Genomic DNA, 20,311 nt, shown 5'->3' with positions numbered 1-20,311 from the left:
CACCCATGTATGATAAAGTTATGTTGCGGAAATTAATTCTTGAGAAATAAAATAAAGACGCACGCTACCTATACTAATCTTATTCGCTCGCTGTTTCATGACGTCTTATCTCTTTTTTCTTTTCTTCGTAAAGTCTCGCAATACATGATAACGATGCTGAATATTAATAATAATATTTGTGGTAGACCCTGTTATATAAATCATATTTATATATGTAAATATGTTATAACAAAATAATATAATAGAAAAAATCATATAAGAATTTTTTGCAATTTTCTTTCGACCGAAGGTAAATGTTTTGTTTTTTATTAATAAATTGTATTGTATATTATATTATTCTCATGTTATCTCATATATATACAGGGTGTCCCGCAACATAATGTCCACACTGAAACTGTATATTCTTTGTGTCATTCTAAGTCAAAAAGTCTTAATACATATATGCCCTAAAGTCGCTTGTTTTGAAGTTGATAGAATGACAAAAAGAATACACAGTTTCAGTGTGGACATCACGTTGCGGGACACCCTGTATATATATTGTATCATATTATATTTATATTTGCGTTAACTATTTTTCACTTTAATATCAGTCTGTCTACCAATGAAATTTGATCTTAAACATCACGCCATAATATTTATTGAAATGTTATCTTCATTTCGATATAAAAGCCGTACGTTTCCGCATTTCACTCATAGTCTGACGTTATTTGAACAATTATTATACGATTTAAGTTAACTGAAATTTATTCTGATTATGAGTTCCGAATTAAAGTTTTATATATAAAATAAATCCAAGAGATGATTTTTTAAATTAACTCCTCACGGAAGACGAACTCCTTGTGCTGGTGATAACACAACAATTTGTGTTAAAATGCCAAGAATAAATATAGCAAATGTTATAAATTTATTAGACACAACGTTTAACATTGCAAATTTTGGTGTCTTTTACAAAAGAAAAGCAGTTGAATTTTGGAACAGTGGAAAAAAGGACATTTAGCTATTACTGCTGTACAGAATCGTTTTAGAATGGTAAAATTTAATACAGACATAAGAAAAATAATATGAGTTGAACGAGCAGGTAGATGTGCGTTGTGTATAAATAGTAGGTAATAAACGATAATGGAAACAGAAAGATATTTCAGACTTATGCATATTACTTACTTCGCATATCTGCGTTAGTTCTTTAATCTTTTTATCTTTGAATTAAATTTTCTAAATATCAAACTTCTTTTTTTCTAGGTAAAATCTGTTTCGCAATTGCATAGATGGGAAGAAAATGTAATACGCGGAGGGTCAAACAGGGACAAACTTGTATTTATTGACGAATGTGCACTATCGCAATTCCAAGAAGCTATTGATAGAGGCTTTATCATTCACGACATAGATTTGCAAAAATGGGCATTACAAACAAAGGAGCAAATAGACTTTTCCTCATTTAGAGCAGGAAATTGGTGGATATGGAATTTTAAAAAAGCACATCACATTGTATCACGTAAAATAACAAGTTTTAAGACGCGATCTTCTCATGCAGCTGATGTAACAATACATCAAACTGCAGAGGAATTTGTGAGACAGGTTAAACCACATATTGATGTTATCGGTGCAGGATCAATTTATAATGCAGATGAAAGCGGCTTTAATTTCGAAATACATTCTGGAAGAACATTAACTAATGTGGGAGCAAAACAAGTCGAATCTACTATCCAATCTTTATCTTCTATGACTCAGAGCTATACCATTATGCCCATTATATCTGCAGATGAACATCTTCTTTCACCTCTGTATATAGTACTAAAAGAATCTAATGGAAAATTTAGACCACGAGTAGAAGAAACTCTTTTGCTTCCTCATAGAGGAAGCTTTGTTTTCGTGACAAAATTTTTTTTCGAATTTTCTATGCTATAAAAAATATTTACATTAAATTGTACATTGTTGTATTTGTTTCAAACAGCACTACAACTTTTATTGTGTCGAGTTCAGTTTGAACCATTTAATTTGATATATATTTGTTATAGTCTATCTCTTTTAATTTAAAAGATAAAAGGAGATGACCACTTTTGGTGGAACAACCTGTATATGATACAAAAATAAATAGCGAATTTCGCGTGTCGTTATTACTCGATTTGATCTTTTCCAAGGTCCTGGGCGTATACCTGGTATGGCGTGGCGCATCAAGAAACCTCCGCGTATACGTGGACTTCACGTTCACGCTGCTGAATCGAGAGCATTTCTCTATGAACGAGAGCTTCTCCGGCAAGCGGGTCAAGTTCACTTACGAGGCACCGGCCCAAGGCAACCGCAGTTATATCGCTGTGGCGGATCTCTACAGCCGTAATTTCGCCGACACAAACGGCGAATTTCAGCTGGAGTTGTCCATGGCGAATGTGCGGACGGTATACATGACCGAGGTCAGAATGCCGACATCGGTGTTCTCGGCCGGCCAGACGAAGCCGAGCAAGCTGGAGACCGACTACTTCGCGTTCGGCGGTTTTGACTGGAATCTGGTCATCTATCCGCACGGCAAGGACACGGACGGTTCCCGCGCCCAGGACAGCCGCGTGAGTGTCTATCTTATGAGACTGTCTGGCTTCGATCATCGATGCAGAGTGAGATACAGTCTGGCCCTCGGCGAGGGCGATAGACGGATCGATTCGGGACAGATCGAAGACATCTCCGACGCCGAGGGCTGCGGCTTCGGCTGGCACACGCGGGTCAGGTGGTCCGACATCGCGCACAAGGGCACACTTCGCGTGTCGCTCGAGATGCTCGAGGCAAGAACCATCTGCGAGATCGCGGTGCAGGCATTGGGCTCGTCGGTCCTGCCAGCTGCGCCATGCTACGATCGCGACAAGCAAGCTTGGGCCATACGCGCTGATCTCAACTCGGATACCGTCAGATTGCACTTGGTGTACAAAGACATCCACAATGTGCCGAGAAATCATTTAAGGTATATTTAATTATTATCTTTTTTAATCGTAAAAGATCGAATAATTATATACATCTATATTATACATATAGCACATGATCTATTAAAAGTGACACTAATAATATTATCATAAAATAATATTTTATGATAATAAGGTATTATTAAAGAATAGAAAAATTTTTTCCTAGATAAATCGAACATTCAAAAAATGTCATAAAGTAAAGATATCTAAAAGATGTTTGAAAAACGCTAAATCTTTGAGACATTTTTTGTCTGTGTAGGTACGTTAGTTGGTCGGCATACCTGCTGAGGGGCGAGGGACCAAACGTCGCGGCGATTGGATTGCCCGGCGAACCGTTCAGCCGCTACTATGTTCAAGAATCCGCCGATGAGGGTATCATCATGGAGACTAACGTGGATATGAACGAGGTGAAGGAGAATCACTGTCCATACCTCACAGACAAGGGACAGCTGAGGATCCGGATAGAATGGAACGAGAGTCACTTGCTCTTCCAGGCGACCTATCACAAGTACGACGATGTGTGTCGCGTGCACAATCAGCAGATGCGACGCGAAATCATGTCGCTGCAGGCGGAGAACTACAGCCTCGAGCGGCAACTCTTCAGCTACCAAAAGAGTCTGGCGTACGCGCAGGCGCAACAACAGCAGCAACAGCAGCACCAGAATCAGCAACATCACTCGGTAGTGGGTCATCAGGGCCATCTAGAGCGATCAGCGTCTAGTGACACCGAATACGCTTGACAAGTGGAACGCGAGTTATCAAAGTCACCAACACCACCAAGTTGCCGACGTCAGCTGCCGGCGACGACGACGACGACGGCGGTGCCGGAGGACGACCAGCGAGTACATCAGAACCTGGTCAGAATGATGGATCGGCGGCTGAGCAACGTGCAGTTGCAACAGCATCTCTACGAGGAACAACGACACCGTCATCGACACAGCAACGGCAGCAGTGGTATCTCTTCGCCCAGACGGAGCATTGATCGCAACGGCCAGGAGCATTGTCGCAGCATCCTGCAGCAGCCCAGGTCCAGCGTCGGCGCCAGATCCAATGGCGGAGGAAGCATAGGCGGCGCTTACGAAAATCGAGCCGCGGGCAACAACGATCGGTATGCCGGCTACTATCTGGGATATGTCGGCCAAGCGGCGCACAAGCGACGCAGGACCACATTCTGGGAGACGCTGACTGGTCTGGTGTGTTCCCTGGGCGCTCTGGCCTCCAGAGCGGCAAAGATGGCCGCTAGACGGGGCGATCCTCTCTGAGGGTACGGTCGACGGCCGAGGACTCGACGCAATGATCGCTATTGCCGGGGGTGGGCAAACGCGCGGGAATGTAATGTGAAGCTCGTTGGGATGCACATACAGCGCGTTCTGTCTTCTGTATGTCGGTACAATATCTCCCACCGAACCGATCAAAGGAATTGTATAATCTTGACATAAAGCCACGTGGTGTATGCAACATTTTTTTACATTTATATATCTCTCTAAAAATTAAAAGAGATATATTTTTTCTCTTTTTTGACTAATTTTATTTCTGTTCATATAATTTCCTTTTTAATTTAATTGTAAGCGCGTGACGCAGGATAATAGAAGTTAAAATTAATTTGCTTTAATTAAATTTTCTTTGATATAACATAATACATCGTATCAACGAGATTGCAAAAATTTATCTGAACTTTATTGTTTTCTTGATATATTATCTTACGAGATTTTTTTCTTATTTATTATATATTGAAAATATCTTACTATCTTTTAAAAAACATGTTGGGAAGATATATGCAATGCAAAAAAATGCGTTGTACGCGCCGTATATTCTTCTTGGCCAGTTTTCATGCGAGTGTATGCAAATGGTTTCTGTTGAATCTCTTGAATGATTCAAGAGATCACCGATTTTATGAGACAGAACGTCCCGTATACATGTAACGCGGGAACGCGATAGAAAGCAAAAGAAAAGGGGAAAGAGAATCGTAGGGAGAGTCTAGGGTCGTATTCGACTCTACACCTACGCACACATATACACAAACACAGAGATCTAAAAACGCGAACACGAATCTATACACGTACATACGCGAACACAAATCTATCTACTTGTCAATTTACTAAAGAACCTATTTTCCTCTAAAGACTTTTTTCACCTATTGTGTACATCGCCGTGGAAATAAGAGGATATGCGCGTTGGCACATAGTCGCCAAGCCAAGTAACAGTACTGTAATTATCGTAGTACGTATATCAAACAGAATTAGAGTACAGTTAATGTTATATAAGCGAACAAATTCCAGAAAAGAGAAAGAAACAAGAGAGAAAAACAGAGAGAAAACACAGACTCGTACTTTTTTGGAAGCCCTCAAAAGGCCGCTTCGTATAATGCCATTGCTGTGCGAATTAAGTTCACTCAAACGCTTTAGACTTTGTCTCCTTCAAATTGATCTTTTTACTATGAACGTTGAGAACGCCATCGTTACATAACTCTATGATTCCATTGAAGCTGTCGCTACTTGCCGTATAGATATTTAATCGAAAATTGAGCTTCTATTAATTCTGAAACGACTATCTGAGATATATATGGATTAATAGGAATTATATAATAAAAATAGATTTTTTGCAAAGAATCCATTTCATATTTTTATAATTGGAGATTGGCTTAGATATTTGTGTGTGTCATTTTCTTCCTTATAAATTGAAACAAGTTTAACTTATAAATTGACACAAAAAATTAAATTTTTTTTAAATAAAAGTAAATTTTTTTGTACGTTTCGGACCTTTTTTTGATCCATCTTCAGTATGGATATAAGTATGTAAAAATTATCTGGGATGATGCGTGGCTTCGTGTAGAAGTCACTGACTGATAATCGATAGATCCAAAGTTCGAATCCGTTCGAACATTATCCCCCATATGCCTCTCCCGCCCAGAGTGGGCGGCTAAACTGAAAGATGTGTCATCGCTATTTCACACCCCCCGAGACCCTGACCTTAGATTAGTATCTTTTTTATGTATCAAATATTTTAATAGCACAAAAAATATGTGTCATCATTACATCATTACATTACATTACATCATTTTATTTTTTTAGAAAAGTAAAATACAGTATTAATAACGCAATATAAGAATATAAATTAGAATTCCAAAATTTTTCAAATATTTTCTGACTTCAAGGATCAGAATTACGATTTATACGTTTATAGAATATAAGCTCTCTGCGCATTCCTTTCTTACTCGGTCATCTTTCAAAGAAATCAATCTATCTATCTCGTACACATCACCCGATAATTAGAACATTTGAATCAAAAAACGATGGCGTTATACGCAGCCTGTAAGCACAGACTGTATTATTTTAAAATTATAATATTAATTAATAATTTAATATTATTCAAATAATACAAGACTCTCATTCTATTTTTTTATATTATTATGATACAATGTATATAGTAATAGCACAAAAAATATGTGTCATCATTACATCATTACATTACATTACATCATTTTATTTTTTTAGAAAAGTAAAATACAGTATTAATAACGCAATATAAGAATATAAATTAGAATTCCAAAATTTTTCAAATATTTTCTGACTTCAAGGATCAGAATTACGATTTATACGTTTATAGAATATAAGCTCTCTGCGCATTCCTTTCTTACTCGGTCATCTTTCAAAGAAATCAATCTATCTATCTCGTACACATCACCCGATAATTAGAACATTTGAATCAAAAAACGATGGCGTTATACGCAGCCTGTAAGCACAGACTGCATCTGCCTTTCGTAGAAGGTTAAACAATCAGGGTAAAAAAAAAAACAGAAACAAACAGATCATTCTTCCACTGTTACCTATTCATGAATTTGATGTTGTTGGGACTATCATGGAATCGTCTATTTATTTTTTCCAAAGACTCACTTGTTCTTACTTACGCTATCACTAGAAATCCAAAAGAGATCTTCGGCGAAGTGCTCTCGTGTCTCATCTAATTTCCTATTTGTCGCGTACTGCCGTCGAGTATTTCAGAATTAATATCTCGGTGTAAACGTTTCGCGACGTTTCGTAGCCTAATCGTGCACGCGAGCAACTGACGCCGATATAATTTCCTTCTTATTTATCAACAATGTCGTATATCTCGCGCCGATAAAATTCCTAAAGTACATCTGAAACCATAAAACTTTTGTTTAAACAATTTTTTTATATTTTTTTTTATTTCAATAATATTCGCTTTGGAATGTAAAAACCGATTTTTTTCTAAGGGGTTGTTTTCACCCCTGAAACCGATTTTTAGTACCAACAAAAAATCGTTTCGTTATTAGGGATTACTACTCTATAATTATGCAAAGTTTCAGACTTTTTAGAATTTTTGCGTTGCCGAATGTTCTTTGTAAGCTAGCTTGCACCTCGCTCAGTGTGAAGCGAAAACCTGCAGCGCGCCCAGCTTAGCTTTATGCAATGTAAAGCGCAGAACAGCAAGCAGTAAATCATGCGTGCTATCCAACACAAAAAATCGCATCGTGGGAAACGGGCTTTAGAAAGCTTGATTCCTTTAAAAACTTTTTTATTTCTTTTATTCTCTCGCGCCGATAAAATTCCGTTTGAGATGAAAAATTATTACGCAAGAAGACGGAAAAGTGGAATAGGATTCGAAACTTGGAAAGTATTCTTTTCCCTTCATGTTTATTTCAGAATTTTTAAAGGCGTCTCTGCAATGCGTATTATGCAGAAATGCATTCGTAAAGAATCTGCAACAGACGATGTTTTTAAGTTATTCGATACATTCGACTCAATTGCACAACATCTGCAGTATTTGATTATTCTACTAACATTTGCAGCGATATTAATCTACCGTTAAAATTTTTTTTATTATGAAAAAATATATAACACATATATGTATATACATTTATCGTAGTTTAAATTTTTTATTCGAAAATGTGTTTTCTTAGATGCAATATTAACACTTCTCTTATCCATAGAACGAAATTTTCTTTAAAAACTTTTTTATTTCTTTTATTTTTTTTCGTAAAATTAATCGTTTTCAAGAAAAAAAATAAAATACATTATCATGCACAGCACGGTGCTAAATGGCATAGGTTTCGAATTAGTTTCGAGAAGTTGAATTTTAGAATAAAAAAAGCAAGCAAAACAAAATTATAGTAAATGTTGGAAAAAAATGGTACAAAAGCAACACAGAATTAAAAAATAAAAACCTAATTTTTACCTCCTTTTTTGGAAGAGTGTAACTCTTCAGGGATGGATATAGAAGTATATGTTTATATGAAAGATCCACCTTAATTTTCGACAAAGAATCATCTCCTAAAATTTTTGCATTTATTTAGAATCATCCTGTATATACTAAGTTGCGAAGTGGATTCTCTAACCGATGCAAAAATATTCTATTTCGAAAGTTATTGTTAATAGAGATAAAAGTTATTGTCAATACAGTTATTGACAATAACATATAGTTACATATAGTTACAGTTATTATTTACACTAACAGTTACAGTTATTGTTTTAAAATTTGTTGGATGCTGCAGTCACGTTGCTACGATCATTTGATAAAGGTTGAGTTACGGTCACGTTCATGGCTGCCGTATTCCAAACGAAGCTACAGCCAATATATATATGTATATATATCAGGTCTACCGGAAAGTTCTGTCCGTTTTTGGAATAAAACAAAATACAAATTTTTATTACCGTCAATAAACTTTATTAAATAATGTAATTGCAATTATTATTAATGATTTCTTGCCAGCGTGAGGGCAATTTGCATATCCCATTTTCGAAAAATGTTTTATCTTTTGATACGAAAAATTGAACCAGTGCTTGTTTGATATCTTCTTCATTTTTGAATTTCTCGCCCCTCAAAAAATTTTGTAAGGACAAAAACAAATGATAGTCGGAGGGTGCTAAGTCCGGGGAATATGGTGGATGCGACAGAATTCCCCAGCCTAGTTCTGCAATTTTTTGACGAGTCCCCAAAGCAGCATGTGGCCTAGCATTATCATGATGCAGTATGATGTTCCTCCTATTGAACATCGCCGGCCTCTTTTCTTGGACTGCTATATTTAAATTATCCAGTTGCTGACAATACTTCTCCGAATAATGGCAATTACATTATTTAATAAAGTTTATTGACGGTAATAAAAATTTGTATTTTGTTTTATTCCAAAAACGGACAGAACTTTCCGGTAGACCTAATATATATCAATTTGAATCCAGAGAAAAGATGAGGATTCCGAGTGAAAATGTGCATTTTTGTAATTTTTAATACTTTTTAATTGAATAAAACATTGGCGTCATCTGTTGATACGCGTTTTCTTTTGTGTTGATTATTTCTAGAACGGGAAGAGAGTCCACTTTCACATACTTGATATATAATAGTTAGGGAACTTTAGTTTAGCAAAAAAATCTTTTCTCGTTCACAAAAAAGAGATAAGAATGAGCATCACTCTTTCTAATTAACTTTTAATAATGATGAAATCTATTAGAAATTAATTTCATTTGCTGTAATTAGATAATTTTGCGTTGGCATTTTCATCTTACTTTACACCCTTGCCGCCAGAACGATGCAATAATTTCCGCTTTGCCTCACCGTGACGGTATTTTCTCATACGTGTAAGTACTGTACGTTAGCAAAATATATAGCTATGCAAACCATGTACCATTCCCGCAGATACATATGTGTATCTGCGACACCGGCAGGTAACATTTGATCGATACAGTATACGCTGGATATTCCGCGCGAACACACATACGTAACACATTTATGGACAACCGAAATTGCCTGCGTAATGTGTATGCGTATGTGTGTATCCTTGGTGATACGTCGCCCACATCTACAATCTTGTCTCTCATCCATACGGCACCTGCAGCAAATGTCAATTTACTAGGAAGAGAAACTGTTGATACCGGAATCGCCGGCTGACATTTCCATGTCAGTTTCAAAATCAAAATCAAACGACTGAATTCTCGATTGGCACATTGTAATTTTGCTCGTACTTTGAGAAAAAAATCCTGCTGTGTCAAGTTGTTTTAATAGGTATAACAATATTTTTAACGTGGAAGGGATTTGGCGTCTTGATCAATTCCAAAAATCAATGAAATTTCGTGTTTTAGTGTTAGTTCGATTAACACGGAGCAAAACTTGGAAATTTGTTATTGAAAGGAAAAGAGATTTTTGCAAACTATAATCTTAAAAGAGAAACTTTATTCTCCCTCTTTATTGACAGTTCTTCATATAATCATTAACTTATTTCACATTTTTACACATTTCAATCCGTATGTTATTAATTAAAATTACACGATACAAGAATTTTCTCTATATTAAATATTAATTTATGCTCCGGTTAATCTTGACAGTGATAATGGCAAGATACCTGATTGTACAGTCGAAAATATTAGCAGTCTGATGCGCAGTATTATACGACGATATTGTAGACGGTTTTGTCGAGAAGATATAACAAAAGATATAAGGTTGCGAAAGGACCAGACTCGCAATAGTAGCTCGTAACAATACGCCCACATCGCGCAAAATCCGTGTCCTAGTACTGCAGTCAATTTCATCGGGATTATATCGGTCCTGCCCGCGTCTTAGCGACAAGATTTCCTCAACATCCTTCGGCTGGAATGGACGCTCCGAGAAAGCGTTCCTTTCCATCCGAAACTTTCTACTCGCGTTCGTGACAGGCGTATATAGCAGCAGCAGCAACAGCTCTGACAATCGCACTTAATCTCTTCATCGCCACGATGAAGATTAAATGTTTGTTCGCCGGCGCGGATTTTCGATGCTTCTACTTTGACGTTTGAGTAAGAATTCTGTGTCTCTCGTGTCGCGAGAAAAAGCGAGCTCCAACTAACAGTGATTGTCGAATTACTAAAAGATAATGCGTTAGAAAAAAAATAATATAATATAAAAATTGAAACAAAATAATTTTAAATCTGTGAAATTTTTTTTCTTGTGTAATAAAGTTTTACATTATGCACAAAAATTCTACCGAAAATTTGTAAATCTTGCTTATTCTTGTTCGTTGCGTTTATTCGTACTTTAATATGTTTTACGTCAACTTCGATGTTATTAAATAACAAGTTCGTCAATAATTTTTTCATGATAAATACTTCAAAAATTGAACCAAATTTAAATAGGGATACGTAGTAGACGATCGCGAATGATAAGTGACACACTTATTGTATGGACGCACAGACACACAATCACGAATTTGTAAATGGAATTTCTTGTATAGTCGTGTTTCAACAATTAGTCAATTGAATTCATTCTTATGAAAATATGGTGCAATATAACAAAGTCTATCTTTTTAATCGATTATATAATAAGATAACAAATAAAAAACATGTGTTTGTTACTTACAGAAAAAGCGTTTAAAATTCTAATTAAAAATAAAGTTTAATTGATAAAAAAAGATCAAATTACATGTTCTATGAGAAATTGAAACCATTGTCTTTAAAATTCAATTATTTTTGCTTACAATTCAAAATATAGAAATATCTATTGTCTGTAACATTAGAAATTTGTACCATCATCAAATTGATTCTGCGAACAAAATTTTCAAAATTTTGATAGACCTATATTACAAATCACGACTAATTCATTTGTAATGTCACTTGTTTGAAGACTAGCATAGAAAAGCGTGGACGAAACAATCCCGGCGGACAAATATATATATGCAGAAAATAATTAAAAAAAAAAACGCTCTAGTAATATAGTGACAGTCGCGCAGTCGCGCTTGTTAGTTTGTATGTACGAAAAATCGATCCACGCGATCGATTTCCGAATTCTTTCTCGCGTGCGTTTTATTCTACATTCATCGTGCTCGTTTACTTGCCGATACTGTATTCGTTCGACATACACGCGTTATAATATATGTGTATATACGATTTTTCAATGTGTATATATCGTCGTTTTACGCGCCATTGTGTCGCAGCTAATTCAATAATTCGCGATTACGCACCGCCTTTAGTAATCGATTGCGAAAGTAATCGCGATTACTTTATCATGTTATAATCAACAGTTTGCGTACTTATCGATGATTTCGTACTTCTAACGAATTACGAATAATAATTAGGAAGTATTTTAGGATTGATAAATCTTCGATATAGGGACGACCTTACGAAATTTTTTGGAACTCACATATTTTATGAATATTGAGCGACTTTGTGGAGCGTGGAAATATACCACAATATGGAACTAGAGAAGTACATTATAGAATACTTGACAAAATTTATATTTAAAAGAAAATTCCATGTAATGAACATATTGAAGCATTTTATAAAATTATTGGAGAATTTTATCCACCTAATAATAATTATTATTTATCTACGTAATAATAATAAACTTATATCTACCTAAATTATTGTTTATAAGAAATAAATGCGTGGGCGGGGGAGGTGCAGAGCATCTCCCGCTGCACCCCATCCCAAAAAAATTCTAACCTAACCCAAACCTACTTCCACTTTTTAAATTAAAGTTTGATGTGGATTAGATTAGAATTTTTTGGGAATGCAGAGAAGGGCTCGACTCCTCTCCCGCCCACGCGTTTACTTTTTACTTCTACAAAACAATATTTAAAATAAACACATAAACACATTAACAAAAAAGGGTTACTATCCTCACATCGTCCTATTTTATCAATACAAAAAAAAACAAGGGAACAAGAGCGACAATTTTTTTCAACGGTTTCAGTTTCTACGCCTCAAAATATATAAAATATGTGAGTTTCAAAAAATTATGTGAGGTCGCCCCTATAGCAAAGATTTATCAAAGAATTCTATATCGCGGTATTTTCTATCGAAAAAAAAAACGCTCTAGTAATATAGTGACAGTCGCGCAGTCGCGCTTGTTAGTTTGTATGTACGAAAAATCGATCCACGCGATCGATTTCCGAATTCTTTCTCGCGTGCGTTTTATTCTACATTCATCGTGCTCGTTTACTTGCCGATACTGTATTCGTTCGACATACACGCGTTATAATATATGTGTATATACGATTTTTCAATGTGTATATATCGTCGTTTTACGCGCCATTGTGTCGCAGCTAATTCAATAATTCGCGATTACGCACCGCCTTTAGTAATCGATTGCGAAAGTAATCGCGATTACTTTATCATGTTATAATCAACAGTTTGCGTACTTATCGATGATTTCGTACTTCTAACGAATTACGAATAATAATTAGGAAGTATTTTAGGATTGATAAATCTTCGATATAGGGACGACCTTACGAAATTTTTTGGAACTCACATATTTTATGAATATTGAGCGACTTTGTGGAGCGTGGAAATATACCACAATATGGAACTAGAGAAGTACATTATAGAATACTTGACAAAATTTATATTTAAAAGAAAATTCCATGTAATGAACATATTGAAGCATTTTATAAAATTATTGGAGAATTTTATCCACCTAATAATAATTATTATTTATCTACGTAATAATAATAAACTTATATCTACCTAAATTATTGTTTATAAGAAATAAATGCGTGGGCGGGGGAGGTGCAGAGCATCTCCCGCTGCACCCCATCCCAAAAAAATTCTAACCTAACCCAAACCTACTTCCACTTTTTAAATTAAAGTTTGATGTGGATTAGATTAGAATTTTTTGGGAATGCAGAGAAGGGCTCGACTCCTCTCCCGCCCACGCGTTTACTTTTTACTTCTACAAAACAATATTTAAAATAAACACATAAACACATTAACAAAAAAGGGTTACTATCCTCACATCGTCCTATTTTATCAATACAAAAAAAAACAAGGGAACAAGAGCGACAATTTTTTTCAACGGTTTCAGTTTCTACGCCTCAAAATATATAAAATATGTGAGTTTCAAAAAATTATGTGAGGTCGCCCCTATAGCAAAGATTTATCAAAGAATTCTATATCGCGGTATTTTCTATCGATATCCTTAATTTGGCGAATCAGTAGAACAAATCGATTAATCGAGGTTAGAAGATAACCGTGCACCGTACAAGATTGCGAATGGAGAATATAGTTAAACGAGAACCGTGTACATATATGCATATACAATATGTACGACATATGACACGTACGTATATTTGTATAGTACATGTACATATATTTGATATCGCGAGCGCACGATATATATTCTTCAATTGCCCATAAACGAAGGAAGAAACATTGTCAAACGTTAGCGGAACAAAAAAATAAATCAACGCGATTTTCGTTTCCGCGAAATGTCGTGATTAGGACTTTACTTTATTGTTTATACTTATGCATATTTATTATCCGCAGATAAAAGATGAAAAAAAAATGGCGGCGATACTATGGCGCAATACGAGGAAGCTTATGTCAAGCATAGTTCGGCGTTTCCTTTTTCCCAATGCAAGAGCACCTTTTCTGCGACCTTTTTTCATCCGTGTGTGATTCTATTAAAAATGATTAAAAAACAGAAAAAAACAAAAAATGTGAACGCAAAACACGCTCTCAAGAGTTTTGAGACAAATACTAATGTACTTAAACCATCTGTGAGTCTGCCTCGTCTTTTATAAAGTTCTTGCTATATTCAATCTATCGTATTCAATTCGTATGATATCGTCCCATCATCCAGATAATCCTCTACATTAATATAATAATTAACAGATTGATAAACTGCACAATCCAATTTTTAGTAGAAAAATATAATACATTTTTTTTGCGATAATATGAAATGTTATTTAACATTAATTAATATCTCTTATTGTGTGTGTGGATATATTCCGTAATAATTTAAAAATTCTAAAAAGACGTTAAATGCTATATTTTAAATATTTCATTTATTAAATATTTATATTTTAGAAAATTTATTCGTGTCATTGAAAAAGAGGGCAAAAAGATTAGTTTAATATATAAGACAATCTTTTTATTTCTTTTTCTTTCTTTAGAACAATTCATTACAGTCAGTTCGTTGAAGTTTTATCTACTTTTTGCGGAGTAGAGATAATTTACTGGGAAGCTCATTTACTGCAAAAGAGCCATTTCAGCCATCCATCATATCGGATGACCCGATTCAACAGGTGTCTTTGGTGGGGACACACTCCCCTTCCTTGGTAAAGCTAGTTACTCGATACTCGATACACGCGAGCGCTTGTTCTCGAGATTCGATATCATTCGAGATTTCGCGATCGCGGTCACGTTAGTCAGTGAAACACACGCGTTATAGTCACGGAAATATTTATTGAAATGTTTTCCCTCTCGACAAGAAAGCACACTAGCGAGTGCAAATTAAAAGGCGTAAAGTGATGTCGCCCGTGCAATTTATCGAATTGTAAATTATACACGTGCATTTATATAACCCCACCAACTCTATTAACTTCGCTATAATTGCAAGTATTAGTCGCAAAAATAATTGCGTATTAATTGCACATTTATGACTTTTTAATTATTCTTTGTAGAACTGACCGACAAGCGGAACATTTCACTTTTTTTGTCTCTGGAATTTCAAATAAAAGTAAACTTCGGAGAGAGAAGGAGAAAAACAAAATTAAATATTTTTAATAAACTATCAAAATTGTTACATGCTCTGACAGAACATCAACGAACTGAAAATATTTCCAGTGAATTATAAAGAAATAATAAATGAGAAATGTGTCTTATTCTCTTTGACAAATTTGATTATGCAATTATAGATGATGACGAGCACCTATAAGTGACAACAGGTGATTTTTCAATAATCGAGACATCGACAAGAATCGCCGACACACTCGAACAATTGTTGAACACTCGAATTTCATCATAGAGTCGATCATCGATCACTTGGAGACACGTGGATATCCGAAAGTCTTTACAGAGTAAAGCTGACATTCTCTGAGATTCTCCACGTGTGCAGGTTATGGCAGTGACTCGTCATTGAAAGATATGGAATATTTTGGCAAAAACTGCTGACAGTACGAAAAAAATCTCATTTTGACTACTCAGTGATTCTGTGTGATAGTCTTATGACTTTTACGCTTTTATGTCAAATGTGATCTTTGTTGTTTTACTTTGGTTAAAAAAGATTTTGTTATCTTAACGATACGATAACAAGTATCTGCTTCATATTATCGTATTATTCCTCTGTAAGAGGGTGAATATCAAAACAAATTTTCAAAAGATTTCACTGACAAGTGACTCAAAAAACAACAACCAGAGGCATTCATTATTTTCAAATATAAGCACACATTCTGAAACAAAAGCAAGATGCTGACTCAACGATTAAGCAACCGAAGATTGTTGGTCGATTTCCTCGCACTGATGTTTGGCCTGGGTGCTTGGATCGGTGTGAATGGCATATATGTACAACTACCGCTTATAGTGCACACTGCACCAGAAGAGTGGAGTCTGCCTGCGCACATGGTAATGTTGGTGCAATTCGCCAATTTAGGACCCATACTTTACACTTTGTATATAAAGTAAGTCTCTTCTGTTTTCAGAATGATTATATGACAAGTCTTACACAAATATCTGTTTCAGGTATACTGCTTGGGCATATGATAAATATATTATTTATGCCCTATTGAGCACAGGAACATGCGCCTGTATCGCATTGAGTTGGCTATACAATCATACATCAGTTGTGTTTGGTAAAGAACATTCGACCGCCCTCCTATCACTGATGTTTGTGACTGCCCTCGTTGGATGTACAAGCTCTGTACTCTTCATGCCATACATGAGGAATTACCGTGAGATTTATTTGGTATCTTATCTGGTCGGAGAAGGACTGAGCGGGTTTGTACCGAGCGCAGTTGCTCTAATTCAAGGCGTTGGTAGCAATCAAGTGTGCATCAATGTTACTAAACCAGGATCGACCAATCTAGAGTTCATTCCCAAATCAGATCCGAGATTCTCTACTCAGATATTTTTCATCTTTATCGGTACTTTATTATGTCTGACTTTTCTGTCGTTCTTAGGCTTAAATCTTTTGCCTATAGCACTTGGAGAAAGAGTCAAGCTTCCAAGTAGTATGGAAATGTTACCAACTGATACAACAGCACCACCTAGTTACAAAACTAATTCCGGTTGGAAAATGCCGAAACATACATACTATTATTTATTAATCATGATGGCCATAGTCTGCTTTCTCGGCAATGGTACTTTACCAAGTATACAGTCGTATTCCTGTCTACCATACGGCAGTATCGCATATCATTTGACAGTCACGTTAGCTTCCATAGCTGGTCCATTGGCCATGTCTTTAGGTTTCTTTATTGAAACACCTGCAATTAAACTCCTTAATATTCTTACGGCAATTATTTTAATACTTTCAGGCATCGTTTTATACTTGGCGACGAAATCACCTTATCCTCCCTTCCAACACTCGTGGGTAGGTGAATTTATGGTAGTCGTTTTGTGGATAACTCTTTGCGGTTTAATAGGTTTTGTAAAGATGGGCATTACAACTTTGTATCGGCCCGATCCTGGAAGAGGTCTTTATTACACTGGTGTCGCGACACAAATCGGATCTCTGTTAGGTGCAATAACCACATTCGGTTTGGTCAATTATGCAAAAGTATTTCAATCTTATTCTCCTTGCGCATATCTTATGGAAGATTAATGTAGCCTGTACTTAGTCTTATCAATTATTTGCACAGATAATGGTGATAAAAAAATAGATTATTTTATAATACTTTTTTTAGTTCTACGATGAAAAATGTTTATACATATTGAGAGATATATTATTCAATAGTTACTATATTTACTAACTTATTAGAATTAATTTTCTATAGAAATAGGGATCAAATTTTTTATTAATGCATTTTACAATTTTAATCTCCATATATTTACACACAAGTTATTGTGATTTTTCATTATTAATTGTTGTATAATTGAACAGATGTGAAACGCATATTATATATGCTGCAAAGATGACTTGGATGATGTACATAAAATTCAGTAAAAAGAGCATTAATCAATTATTTTTATAAAAATAAAAATATGTCACGAAACAATACTGCATTTTTATATTAATATTTTAAAATTATATAAATTTCACCATTTTAAAATGCATAAGAACATTGAATTATATTTCTGTAATAATTTTCTCCTCATTACATTAATTTTTTTCTTATTATTTATAATTTGATAGTATAAAATAGATAAAAAGAAAATTCAATGAAGCAATCTCAATTTTTTTAGAATAAATATCTAAGTTAGGTATTTAATATTTGAACACAGTTATATTGAACCTTTTTTTATAGTTAGATCTGTACCAGATTATGCAACATATAGTGCTTAAATTAAACTGGTGTGTAACTTGAATATGTAGTCTTTTATGATCGCATAACTGCTCAGTTTTATCTGATAAATTTTATTGAGCAGATTAAGAACCAGATAGGCAATTTTTTTATTTCCTAACTCTTATTATATCTCCTTCTGACTCTCTGCTCTTAATAAGTTTATGCAGAGCAGAGTTCGTTATCGTTACTTATGTTTGGAAGTACATAACATGTATCTGTGATAGTTTAATGCTTATTAATACATATTTGAATTTGTGTGTTTGAATATCAGTATTGAGTGGTCAATTTATTTCATTCAAAGTATGTCAATAACTATCTTTTTAATTATTGGCGGAACTATATATATATGTAAAGTCAAATACCAATTGTTTCCTATTGTACAGGAATAAATGAAGGGATCAGAAATATATACAATGAGAGATGATTTACAAGTTAACCATTATCTTGGACATGTCAAATGTGGCCGTGCAATCATCCATCTTCTCGTAATCTTGTTTGGTGTATCCACTTGGATCGGCGTCAATGGAATATTCATTGAACTGCCGCTACTTGTCAATATTGCTCCGGAAGGTTGGAATTTACCCGCATACATAGTAATAGTGGCGCAGTCCGCGAATGTGGGTCCTGCGATATATACCTTCCTATGTAAGAAGAAATGCGAATTGAACGAATCGTTGTGCATATTATGCTTACTGTGCTTACAAATTCTCGCAATGGGATTACTGATATTCTTTTACAATAAAACAACTGTCATCGATGGTGAGAAACATAGCCTGATTTTACTTGTCTCGGTATTCTTTAACGCTCTGGTCGGTTGTTTCAGCTCTGTACTGTTCATGCCTTATCTTCGTGACTTCGATGATATTTATATCGTGTCCTACTTCATTGGTGAAGGTTTGAGCGGTGTACTGCCAAGTATAGTAGCATTGATACAAGGTGTAGGAGAATGCTTAGAATGCAATACAACAGAAATAATTTCTCTTAATGCATCCCATGTAAAGTTTCCAGGACAATATTACTTCCTGTGTTTGACTTTTGTACTTGTCTTGTCGCTTGTCGCGTTTATCATTTTACGATATTCTCGGTTTGTACAAAGTAGAAAGAACTTTCATGATCCTAACTTTTTTACACAAACTAAAGTACAATTAGTAGATTATAAGCGACACAACGAGTTTGATAGTAGCACTAATGTCTGGTACATTGATCAGATATTACCAAGAAAAGAAAGCGAAAAAACAAAATGTTTTACATTAAAAAAAGCAAATAATTTGTACGTACTCAAGAAAATTTATTTATACGTCCTAATTGGAATTTGTTGCTTCTTTAGTAATGGATTTCTCCCAAGTATTCAATCTTACTCATGTTTACCATATGGCCATCTTGCTTATCAGTTGTCCATCACTTGTGCCCAATTCGTCAACCCACTTGCATGTTTCTTGACATTCTGGATCAAGGTGTCAAATATAAAGAATATCAATTGTCTATCTCTGGTATGCTTAATCGCTGGATGCTATGTTATATGCATAGCTTTATTGTCTCCTGCTCCACCGTTGCGAAGAACGACAATCGGTGTAGGATTAATTGTTTTGTTCTGGATCATCCTATCGGGAGTCATATCGTATTTAAAGCTCATAATCGTGTCTCTCCTGAAACATATATCTTCTTCAAATAAGGCACTTTTCAATATAGGCATAGTTATGCAAGCGGGCTCGGCGAGCGGTGCAATTATTTCGTTCGTTTTAATTAATTTTACCGATATTTTCAAGATGTATGACTCCTGTTCTGTTTAAAGAGAATGATCAAAAAGCCCTGTATAATAATGCAAGTAATTTTGATATGCGAATTAAAATGCAATAATAAAAATAAATGACTATAGTGTTTTAGAAAAAAATTAAGTGTTTTCATAAGGATACCAATACAGATAAAGATAATGTATTTTTATTTTTAAATAGCCTGAAAAAACGTATCTGTGAATGAAAAACGATATGAAAAATGTTTTATATATATATAAATAATGTCAGTATGATATAATATGTATGTTTTTCATATTAATTTTTTTTTAAATAAAGTATTTAAATTGGTTTATTCAATTAAAATAATGAGAAACTAAGTTTCTATATATAAAAGACTTTCATATATATATGTAGTATATATACAT

The 20,311-nt window shown here is 34.8% G+C and overlaps 3 protein-coding genes across 4 annotated transcripts in view; all 3 read left to right on the top strand.

Annotated features, from left to right (window-relative positions):
• LOC115236478 overlaps nt 1-4,895 on the top strand; it is a 6,485-nt gene extending 1,590 nt beyond the window's left edge. Inside the window, exons 2-3 of the mRNA XM_029808962.1 lie at nt 2,139-2,947; nt 3,208-4,895. Coding sequence (XP_029664822.1) covers nt 2,139-2,947; nt 3,208-3,688 — 1,290 coding nt within the window. The 3' untranslated portion in view covers nt 3,689-4,895. The remainder of the gene's footprint in view (nt 1-2,138; nt 2,948-3,207) is intronic.
• A 10,439-nt stretch (nt 4,896-15,334) lies between these two features.
• On the top strand, nt 15,335-17,862 carry LOC115236477 (solute carrier family 52, riboflavin transporter, member 3-A-like). The gene is made up of 2 exons (XM_029808961.1): nt 15,335-16,329; nt 16,391-17,862. The coding sequence occupies exons 1-2, from the start codon at nt 16,118-16,120 to the stop codon at nt 17,469-17,471; spliced, it is 1,293 nt and encodes a 430-aa protein (XP_029664821.1). The 5' UTR covers nt 15,335-16,117; the 3' UTR covers nt 17,472-17,862.
• LOC115236476 (solute carrier family 52, riboflavin transporter, member 3-A-like) lies at nt 16,464-20,038 on the top strand. 2 transcript variants are annotated; one of them, XM_029808960.1, is made up of 2 exons: nt 16,464-16,599; nt 18,537-20,038. In XM_029808960.1, exon 2 carries the CDS (start codon nt 18,543-18,545, stop codon nt 19,941-19,943), a length of 1,401 nt encoding a protein of 466 aa, XP_029664820.1. In that variant the 5' UTR covers nt 16,464-16,599; nt 18,537-18,542; the 3' UTR covers nt 19,944-20,038. The 2 variants fall into 2 exon arrangements, with proteins under 2 accessions (XP_029664820.1, XP_029664819.1); XM_029808959.1 differs by having other exon boundaries at nt 16,464-16,645.
• Nucleotides 20,039-20,311: the final 273 nt, after the last annotated feature.

This window comes from Formica exsecta, unplaced genomic scaffold (genome assembly GCF_003651465.1).
Source record: "Formica exsecta isolate Colony F162 unplaced genomic scaffold, ASM365146v1 scaffold25, whole genome shotgun sequence".
NCBI classification, from domain to species: Eukaryota; Metazoa; Arthropoda; class Insecta; order Hymenoptera; family Formicidae; genus Formica; species Formica exsecta.
This window is presented reverse-complemented; position numbering and strand designations above follow the sequence as displayed.

Bases quoted from the DNA above. Each gene is read 5' to 3' on its own strand.
- LOC115236477 (XM_029808961.1), top strand. From the start codon at position 16,118: ATGCTGACTCAACGATTAAGCAACCGAAGATTGTTGGTCGATTTCCTC. The intron at 16,330-16,390 runs GTAAGTCTCTTC...TATCTGTTTCAG, and splicing joins CTTTACACTTTGTATATAAA to GTATACTGCTTGGGCATATG.
- LOC115236476 (XM_029808960.1), top strand. From the start codon at position 18,543: ATGAAGGGATCAGAAATATATACAATGAGAGATGATTTACAAGTTAAC.